The 11,097-nt window shown below is 41.1% G+C and overlaps 1 protein-coding gene across 2 annotated transcripts in view; it reads left to right on the plus strand.

Annotated features, from left to right (window-relative positions):
* itfg1 (integrin alpha FG-GAP repeat containing 1) overlaps positions 1-10,477 on the plus strand; it is a 149,392-nt gene extending 138,915 nt beyond the window's left edge. For both annotated transcript variants that reach the window (XM_042427998.1, XM_042428083.1), the window contains exons 17-18: positions 999-1,116; positions 9,217-10,477. In XM_042427998.1, the coding sequence (XP_042283932.1) occupies positions 999-1,116; positions 9,217-9,276 (178 nt within the window). In that variant the 3' untranslated portion in view covers positions 9,277-10,477. The remainder of the gene's footprint in view (positions 1-998; positions 1,117-9,216) is intronic.
* Positions 10,478-11,097: the final 620 nt, after the last annotated feature.

The following is an 11,097-nucleotide window of genomic DNA, read 5'->3' on the forward strand; positions in this document are numbered from 1 at the left end:
TGAAAATCTCAGCATCTTCATCCCTGCCACCTCCAGCTCTGCCTCTTGTCTTCTCATCAGCGCCACCACCCCTGAACCATACAACACAGCTGGTCTCACTACCCTCTTATAAACCTTCCCTTTCACTCTTGCTGGTACCCTTCTGTCGCAGATCACTCCTGACACTCTTCTCCACCCACTCCACCCTGCCTGCACTCTCTTCTTCACATCTCTTCCGCACTCCCTGTTACTTTAAACAGTTGAACACCAAGTATTTAAACTCACCCACCTTCACCACCTCTACTTCTTGCATCATCACCGTTCCGCTCTCCTCCCTCTCATTCACACACACGTATTCCTTCTCGCTCCTACTGACTTTCCTCTTCTCTCCAGTGCATCTCTCCACCTCTCCAGGCTCTCCTCAACCTGCTCCCCACTCTCACTACAGATCACAATATCAACCGCGAACATCAGAGTCCACAGAGACTCCTGCCTGATCTCGTCCGTCAACCCGTCCATCAACATCGCAAACAAGAAAGAGCTCAGAGCCGATCCTTGATGTAGTCCCACCTCCACCTTGAACCCATCCATCACTCCAACCGCACATCTCAACACCGTCACACTGCCCTCATACATACCCTGCACCACTCTTACATACTTCTCTGCCACTCGCAACTTCCTCGTACAATACTGCACCTCCTCTCTCGGCACCCGGTCATACGCTTCCTCTAGATCCACAACGACACATTGCAACTGTTTCTGACCTTCTCTATACTTCATCAACATTCTCAAAGCAAACATCGCATCTGTAGCATCCTGGCATGAAACCATACTGCTGCTCACTAATCATCACCTCTCCTCTCAGCTAATCTCTGCTAATGTGTACCACTTGGTAATTACAGTGTTTTTCTGTCAAATAAAACAATGATATAACATAAAACAGCATATGGCAAGTCTTCATTTTTTCGTACTATGTCCTCCTCCTCCTCCCCCGCTTCCATTCTCTTCTCTCTCTTCAGCTGGAGCGCCAAGTTATACCTGACTCCTAGCAGCAGCGTGTTGCTGACGGCCATCGCGCTGATCGGAGTGTGCGTCTTCATCCTCGTCATTATTGGTATCCTCCACTGGCAAGAGAAGGTCAGGACACACTCATACACACACACAAACGATGGTGTAGTTGATGTTGGCCTCTTCCTGGTGATTTACTGCTTTAGTGAGTGAGAGAGAGAGAGAGAGAGAGAGGAAGAGAGACAGCAGATTGGTCACAACCAGCAGCAGATGGGTTTCACTGTCCCTGTCCTGTAGTCCTCTAGCCTCCCACTGAGACACACATGCACACTCTTTCTCTCTGTCTTGCTCTTTCTCTATCCCTCTATCCCTCTCTCTCACTCTCTCCCCAGGCCACAACCTGGAAGGACGTTCAACTGTAATTGCCTGCTTCTGTGCTTTCAGCATGGCAGGTCTGCTGTTCATTACTGCCATAAATACGCCCTCCAGGGAGTCAATGCATGTTTTCATGTGTGTTCGGTGGTTCAGCCCACCCCCCCCCCCCACCCCCCGAACTCCCAACCCCAATCTAGTTGCTGTTTCAAGTCACACACATGCTACAGCGACAGCAAAATGTACCCTGTCACAGCGTGGTTGAGGCACAAACGTTATTTTACACTGATTCTCGCAAATTCACTTTTTTGGATTGTTTCCTTTTTCATCTACACACACAGTGGTAATGCTGTCTGCTGGGCTGAGCAGTTACTAAGTTACTGGCATCTTCTCCAAGCCATCTGTCATGCAAGTGTGTGCAGTTAATGTGTGCCTGTGTGTGTGTGCAAGCAGGATGTCATGTGTGCATGGTTACACTCACAGAAGCGCTCTAATTGCCCTCTTTTTTGGGAAACGTAGGCGCAAGCATCAGCTTCATCTGAACCAACACTGCATTTAAAAAAAAAACATGGGTGGTGCCTGAACCGAGCATCTTGATACACCTAGCATGTTCAGGTGGATGGGAGGAGATGTGTGCTGGGGAGGCGAAGGCTGTGTGGAGCAGTGTGAGGGCAAGAAGAGGAAGAAAGAGGAAAATGCAAATGGAAAAAAAAAAACATGCACTTATAGGCTGGCAGTATACCTCACACGAAATCAAATCTGGCATGTTCATATATGCAAATTGACAGCTTTTCAACCACAAACTGTAATGTATTTGGCTTTGATCACTGATGTGTGCTTAAGCTGACCAGTAAAAGTTATCAAAGAAATGTCTGCCTAGTTCAACTGATCCCACAGTAGAGTTGTGAAGTGGGAGGAGCTGCTGGTCCTAGAAGTACTTTTTATACCTCTAATTGCCTGTTTGAAGGTTTTCTTTTAATGATATCTTTAATGTTTCTCAGCATAGAAACATGGGAGTCTCCTGGATAATTGAACAATATTACAGATTTGTCCTAAGGCCATCAGTTTTCATTATTACATTTTGATTTCTGAAAAAAACATGCCATTTCTGAGTTTGGTATACGATACCCATGAGCCTCCATTATTATGGAGAAGAAGCCAGTCAGAGTCACGAGTCTACTAAAGTCAACTAGAAAATTCAGAGCGCTTTGTTGGTGCAATTCGGAACAAAACACTGCATCATAGTTGCTGAATACATCTAATGTTGACCCAGAATCCTACAGTGAACCGATTAAATGCCTGATTGTACTTTCAGGTTTTTCTAAAAAGCGTATTCTCTAGCCTCTTGGGATTCATGGTTGGCTTTTTATGAAAGACCTGGATATTTTTTAACACAGTTTCTCATCTTTTGTACTTATGGTTCAACCAAGAGAGTCTGATGCTCATCCAAGTCTTGCAAGTTCACCTAATATCGTCTGTGCAGAAAAAAGAATGGGACACAAGAGCACTACATTCCAGCAACCCTTATAATAAAAAGAATAACTTCATTGTGAGACTAACACATTTCATTTAGAAAAAAGATATAAAAGCCAACCAAGCATATGCATACAGCCAATGATGTATTCACACTTGGATGGGTATAGTATATGGCTATGTGGTTCAACCCCTTAAGTGTGGCATAAAAGCTAAGATAAAAACAGAATCAGCAATGGGAAACATTAGAAAAGCATTTGGAAATATTTAAAAATCTAAAAAACACCATTTAAAACTCAGCACTTAAGAAGTCCTCCTTCATCTCTCATGGGAAAAAACACTTTTGAGGTAAAAAATCAAGACTCCCTCTTTGGTTAGGATTAATCACTTCAATGCCTGTAAAGAATAAAGATGAAATGTGATGTTTCATTTGACTGAAATTTCTTGCAACAGAAGTAGTTACGTCATTCCTCTTGATAGAGCTCCTGTGTTCTGTGATTCACTCTTTAAGAGAAAAGGATGTTTCACCTACATGGTATTATATCATGTAAATTTGTAGTTTTGCATGTAACGAAATTCCTAATGCTGATGCTCATCTTATTAGTAGAGTGGTTAAAAGACTTGAGATCTTTTATTTACTGGCAGTTAATAAATGTAAACATAACAATTTCTAAACATGAATCAAATCTTTGTGATTTTTCATTTAACCAGTCTGAATGTGTTGGCCTAACACTGCTGCAGCCTGAAGAGTGTTGTCTCTGCCTGGAGTGGACGAACAGTGCTGTCACTGTGTTCATGTTGACGGCTTTTAAAAACATGACAAAATTTGATTTAATTTGGGGTACGCGGTTGGCCTTGAGAACTGAAAGGCACACGTCTGCACAGACAGGCTAACATGGTTTAACCTCTTGCAGCATCCAGGGAATTGAAAGTGAATCCTGTAAACCAGCCACTAACATCCTCCCTCATATCTCATCTTCTCCCACCATCAAGTAAGGTCAGGGTGAGCCCACTGATTGACATTTGGCATTTCTGTGTGTTTGCGCTGCCGCCTCTGGTATTTACTCTTCTAATAACAAAGTCAGGTAGAGGACAGAAGCATGAGGGCAAGGACGTGTTGTCCTGCCTAACAAGCTAACAGGCCTTCTACAGATGTACGCAGGTGAACTTCAGTTCAGTGCAGAATTAGCTGGGGTAATAATGTATGTAACAGTCATATCTATATTAATATGAGTCGGAAAGGAAAATAGTATTTAAAATAGAAGGATGGAATCAAAATAGCAGCTCTTCATCTGAGATGCATCATCTTCATACAGGACATACTGGCCACTGGGCCTAATTAGAGCCCAGTGAGACTACAACATGTCTCACTGTAGCTACCCACCTGATTTCAGTCACAGATGCACCACTGTGTTATTAAAGTAATAATTTTAAGATTTTCATTTAGATAAATGTCTGTTAAGTCACTATCTATCACCAAATGAGGTAACACAATGGTGATTGAGCCTATGTCTCACTGATGAAAGCCTTTGCATTTGCAATATCACAAACTGGGTGTCATTGGTAACATTCTCAGGAAAAATGTCAAGAGGCACACAGTTAGTGACATGTTTTCCATCACCCAGCAGCAGTTTGTCCGCCAGAGAGGGTAGGTAGAGCTAAAGAAACAGACTCACTCTTCAACTAACTTGTGTGTGAAGCGGCATGCTATTTTTTCCGGTCTCTGCTGGGAAGTGAGGTCCAAAAACACACCTGCAGTTACCGCTTATCACCATAGGTGCTGCCAAAGAGAACGATTCAGAAATCTTCAAGATTGTTACTTTAAAACCTTTAGATGGAGACAAATCAATGCTCTGCTGCTTAATGATGATTCAGGCCTCAGGATGACAGTTCGGTGGGTATCCCCTGGACAGTCAATTAGACCAAGATTCGACAGCAGCACAGCCCAGTGGATTGGTTATCCAAAGGAATAAACAGCACATCAATCCATCTGCTCTTTTAAAAATGTTTCACAGCATCAATCAATATGTGGCCCTGCTATCTTGTAAGATAGATGAAGGCTTTATTACAAACCAAAACTGACTGGATAAAAAAATGCAGCAAATGTGTCACTGCCGATCTTTTTGGTGCAGCGAATTAGTCAATGTAGAGAAGGCTGTCCTTTAAGAGGGGACAGTCATCTGAAGAAGTCTTTCTAATGTACTGAGATCATGGTTGAGACATTCTTCTTTTTCTCCTCTGTCCTTACAAAAACATGAGCTGCTCTACTGCAACATTTAGACAAAGTGGCAGGCAAATGAAAAAGGGGGGATGGTTCCATTCAGATACTTTAAAATTGATGGCAGTTTTCTCCTCTTCATCAGGTCATTGCTAATCTCACATAACAGATCTAAATGCATTATTGACTTCACTGTCACCAGTCCACGTGATACGGGATCTTATTTTTCCTTTTATGCTCAGCTACTGTCAGATGACGACCAGTGATGTGTTTCACTCCTTTTAATCCTTTGGCACCGTCAAACCTCATTACAATGTACTGCCATATGAAGTGAACCATCATGAAATAAAGTGAAATAGTACGCTTGTGATATTCCACACAGAATCTCTTTTGAGAATTAAACTCTAACCCCCTGTGGGCTTGAACGGTGGCTATAAAAGATTTGGACTCTGACAAACCAGCCTTTATAAACAAAGCACCAAACTCAAGGCAGGTACATTTTCCTTCACTTCTCACAGTCCTCACCAAATTTGTGACAGCGGTGGATCTTGAAACTTGGCTACTTTTTTAGTATTGACTGAAATGTGTCCGTAGCGTATCAAGTATATTAACTGGCACCAAACACTTGCTTAGAATTGTACTCTTATACTTGCATTGTACATGTACTCTTACTTTTTCTCTTTCTTTAATCAGACAGTATCTGATTAAATTAAAAATGTTGCCAATTTTTTACAGCATCTTGTGTTTAGACAACATTTAACATTTGAGAAGTTTGGCTTTTTTTGTTAAATGAAAAGAACATGTTTATATTCCTCAGTAAGTAAGGTATCAAAAAAAGTATTATTTGTTACATCAAAGATATAACCGAATATGTCAACAAATAATAGTTAGTAACATTATTTTAAAAAATAAATGTTTTTTTGTAAAAAGGGAAAAGTATAAATGTTTTTTTGTAAAAAGGGAAAAGTATAAAGCTATATATTTAATTTTAGACTCCATTTTCCACAGTATTTATTAATTTATTCTATATGTTTAATATAGCAACATGTTTATCTGTGCTTTGTCTTTTGTCAGTTTTGAGCCTCCATATTGTCTCAGTGAGTAAGGACAGAGTGGTTCAGACCAACGGAGCTCTCAAGTGACCTTGTACACATTTGCTTGCAAGCTCAACAGTGTGTAAGGATTGAGACAGAAGCAGCATGCCATATTTTGTTGATAGCTATGAAATACAAACGTTTTACAGCCATCTTTCAAGTCCACAGGAGGTGAATGTTTGACACTTAGAGAGATTTTTTGAGGATGCTGTTTCACTTTAACCGAGGCTGTTGATACATTAACTGCAGCCCACAACCTTCTTCTTCTTGTGTTCAGAAAGAACTGTACATCATTCACACTAATGCGCTGCGCGGATGTACACAATCTGTACTCGCCGAAATTACAAAATGGTTTTTCACGGGCCCTCGGATCATGAAATGTACCCAGTCTACAGAGGACGACGTCAGCTGTCAGTTCAAAGAAGTGAACAGAAAGCGTGAAAAATTGCTGCTGTTGGCTAAAAGTTTTCCTCACCACAGCGTGAATGTTAGGAGCATGGGACGTGAGCAATGCCCTCAGCCACGTGTGGAGCTGGAGGGGAGGAAGGGGGGAGGAGGTGTTAAGGGGTGAGGGGGGGTCTATGCTGCACTTCTGTCAGCTTGGCTGTGATGCCGCCGCCTCCAGTCATCACACCTGCCTGTGTGTCTCAGTGCTCAGAGGATGATAATAGACTGTTGACTTTAAATATACATGTATTATCTCTTTAGAAGCCCTTATCCTTAAAAGGCTTTTTCATGTTCACATAAGGACAGAAAGTGTGTGAGAGAGTGTGTGTTGGGGGGTGAGAGTGTGGGTTTGTTTGTACGGTGTGTTTGCAATGTCTCATGAGATTGTATAAGTCAAAGAATTTGCAAAGATGACAGATAATTCACTTTTTTTCCCACCTGCACCTCTTTGATTAAATATCCAAAGGTTAACGTCCCATCAGAAGTCTAATTTAAGACCTGCTACATTTATTCTCTCGTGGTTGCTCAACAAATTTAATAATTAGACTGCAAAGTTCACCGTGCTTTATCTTTTGCTCATTTTCCCAAAAGGACAAATTGTTTAAACAATTAATTGGTAGTTGTTGTTACACGAGCAAGGAGACCTAAACACACCACCAATCTACCAATGGGTCCATTTAATTAAGCCATAGTTAATCAGTGAATATGACAGCAGGCCTGGCATTACATCACTGACTGTGACTCAGCTTGGTACAGGTTGCTGAAAGAAGCCACTGATCCAGTTGCATAGACTCACTGTATGACATATTGTAGCTTGTATATCTACATTTTGGCTGTTTTCTAAGCTTGAGGTTCAAGAATACTAAAGTTTACTTACATACACACAGATGTGCACACCAGTGTTAAAGGATGGGTTCACAATTTTTCAAGTCCATCCTAAAACAATAGTCAGGTTACCAAATGAACATTGAAACTGGTTTTAATTGCTGTAATGTTTCCTCCTGTTCATACTGACCATTAAGAGATACCCCATGAAGTGATGGGCAGCAAAATCCAAATTCCTCCTCCTGTGCAAAAATGTATTTAAAAATTTATTTGAAGCTAATATGAGGCTTCAGCTGTCAAAAATCAAGTCAGCATCTTTCAAAGGTACAGTCTTTTTAGTGCCAAATGCCATCTTTTTGTTACGATCCTTCCACTGCTGCTGAACAGGAAAAAAAAATATCCACCGAGATACAAAGCAGACATTTTTTTACTAAAAAGACTGTAACAGTGGGAGATATCCATTTTATTTAGCTACCTCAGACAGCTGGAGCCTCATTATCTTCAATATATTTTTAAATATATTTTTGCTCAAAACAAAAACTGGATTTTGGCTTCCATCACTTAAACCGTTTTATCATATGAACTCCGAGAAATGTCTGGAGAATTAGGTCTGAACGTTGTCCTGAGTTGCCCTTTCAGACATGTGACACGCATCAGGAGATTGTCTGTGTCAGACGCGTTCTCACCTGCTGGAAATACTCCATTAAATGAGAGATGGCACCTGGGTAGAGTGAGCAGTAGGCAGGACCTGATGCAAAGAGCACGTGCGGTCACGTAGCTGGTTCGTAATTTGGTCATAAAGAATCTCTTGCCATTCCTTGAATTTGTCTGACGATTTCAGCGTGAGCCCTCACCAACAGATCTGGTCTCTCCAGTTAGACATTTGCATTCATGTCTTTGTGTAAATGACCCTTCTTCTTCACCCTCGGATGTTTATATTCTTCTGGTTTCACACCAGTCACATGATAGAAACGTCATCAACACGCCCACTCTCTTGCTGTGAATTCTCCAGGAAATGACCCGCTGTATTCACACATGGGCTCAATCGGAGCTGGCAGGGTAAAATCCATTTAATGTCCGATCCAACTGATTCGAACATTTGCGTTGTCACATACAGCTCCTCTGGGTAATGTCCGCATAACTTCAGGGTTGCAGTGCATTATGAAGGGATCTTCTAATTGTCAGTATGAACAGAAGGAATGATTACAGCAAGAAAAACATGCACCTGACTGTTGTTTTAAGGCAGACTAGAAAAACTGTGAACCTGTCCTTTAATTTTGTCACCTGATGTTGATTTAGTCTTCTGATGAAAATGTACACGACTTTTAGTTGAATTTTAGTCATTTGATTTTTGTTAGTTTTAGTCAACAAAGCTAAAGACATTTTAGTAGTTTTCATCAGTGAAATGTTAGTCAATTTGTTTGTCTTTGTTGTGTACAGTTACCATGGTTACAGGTGTTGTTCTTGTCTACCACTAGGTTAGCAGAAAAGGCACTGTTCACCTGTTCATAAAGGTGTTTTATTTATTTTAGTCTAGTTTTCAACTTGTACAACTTTTGTCATAGTTTTTTTTTTGACAAAATTAATCATGGTACACACATACACACACACACACACATACACACACACACACACACACACACACACACATAGTGGTACTACAAAATCCACCCATTAATGAAATGTCCTCTGTGTTCAAGCAGAACAAATTAAAGGATTATGTTACTGATTGTGATCCATGACGTCAGACCTTAAAATCTTGACTGACATAGTGTTTCTCTCTTTGTGTGTGTTGTTCAGAAAGCGGATGACCGAGAGAAGAGGCAGGAAGCCCACCGTTTCCATTTTGATGCCATGTGAAGGAAGACAACTGCATCATGGGAGAATGTCCTCTCCTGCCAGCCACCTAACACCTTTCACATCTACACACACACACACACACACACACACACACACACACACACACATCTACACTCAGTCTCATTTCAAGGGCCAATAAATGGATCCTCATTTGCCCCAAAACGTTTCTTTTTGATATTTTTCAGTCCTCAAGTCAGATGTGAAATATTCATGTTCCATTTCATTTATTCATTCCAGTGTTAGAAGTACAGGAGCTGCAACAAGGCCACAGAGACACGGAGAGAAATCCTAATGCAGATCACTCACAAATTTAAAGCTGGGATTTCTCAGGACCGGCTGTAGTGTGATCATCAGTGGTGTTATTAGAGCATTTTGACAAAACGACACAGATTGCTGTTAAAACGCCCAACAAGTCACTCCGATATTATAAGCTCTTTGTTCATGTTTGCTCACTGGAAGAGAAGCACATTTGGGCACCATGTGTGGAAATGTGCAGTGTTACTTGAAATCCATGTGTGTGTGTGTTACCGTCCATTGTCTTTGTCTAGTACATCCACCTGTGTCTGTGAAACTGTAATGAAATCCTTCAGATTTTATAACCTGTAAAATGAAAGAAATTTGAATCTCTGTGATATCGATCTCTGCCGTGCGACTGCAGCAGCAAGCAGTGCAAAGTGAACAGAAAATGGACACAAGCGACATAATAATTCAGTGGAACATTTTTCTGCTACTAATCTCACCAAAAATGATTAATGGCCTTCAGGTCTGCTGAGTGCAAGTTCATCTTTTTCTCAGTTGATCACAGTATCACAGTGCATCATGGTGAGTGCCAAAAAAAAGAAGCTTCTATGCTGCATCCTGCAATTGTCTGTCGCCACTGCATCAAAGCTCAGCTAACAGTCTAAAATCTGGTCGTCCTGCTGAATAATGTGCAATTTACTCCAGCTTGTTTTTTTGAGATGTGCTTCGTTTTCATTGACTTTTTAAATTTAATTGGGCCGGGCGCTCTGGTTTGTTCTGATATTTATTTTACATGAACGAGCTCATGCCTGTCCAAGTGGTTTGCACTTTTTTAAACTAATGATTAACTGTGGGTGTATATAATTTATTTTGTTTTGTGGATTTGATTTGCAAATGAATGTTCAAGCAACTAAATGTGTTTACTTACTGAGGTTGAGAATAAAGGTTCTTCCTGCTTAAATTGACTCTGGGTCGCTTAATTTGTAGGTTTTAGACTCTGTTTCTTTTCCATGTTGCACTCTAATCAAAGCTTCTCGTGAAATTAATAGCTACACATTAGTCCCCGAACCATAATACACCACTTACAAGAATCCTGCCCCTGAAACTCCTTTCTAAGAACATCTTTTGTTTATTTTGTGGCTGCGCAGCTTCACATGCTCTCGTTATCTAAACTAGAAGTGAGTGAAGCAGCAGTGAAATTAAACTGCCTTTAATTTTTCTGAGGAGCCCTGGAGGCTCCTCTGAGCTTCCCTCTGGGGCCCAGCAACCCACTTCAGGACCCACCCTGCTAAATAATGCATGCAGAGAGTAAACCTTCCTAGCACAGCAAATGACAGTGTGGTAGCTTATAAGCAGATCCGAACTGATGTATATAATAGCAATAGTTGTATGAGTGTGCGTGTGCGTGTGTGTGTGTGTGTGTGTGTGTGTGTGCCCACGCTAGAGAGAGAAGACACTTGAAGCAAGGAGATGGTGCACGTTACAAATTGCGTCAAGCCTAGTGAGAAAGATAGAGCAGAGCCGGAAACTGGGTGATGTAACCTTGAAAATAAAAGCATGGCGGGAAAAATAGGAACTATT

The sequence above is a fragment of the Thunnus maccoyii genome, chromosome 1 (assembly GCF_910596095.1).
Source record: "Thunnus maccoyii chromosome 1, fThuMac1.1, whole genome shotgun sequence".
NCBI lineage: Eukaryota > Metazoa > Chordata > Actinopteri > Scombriformes > Scombridae > Thunnus > Thunnus maccoyii.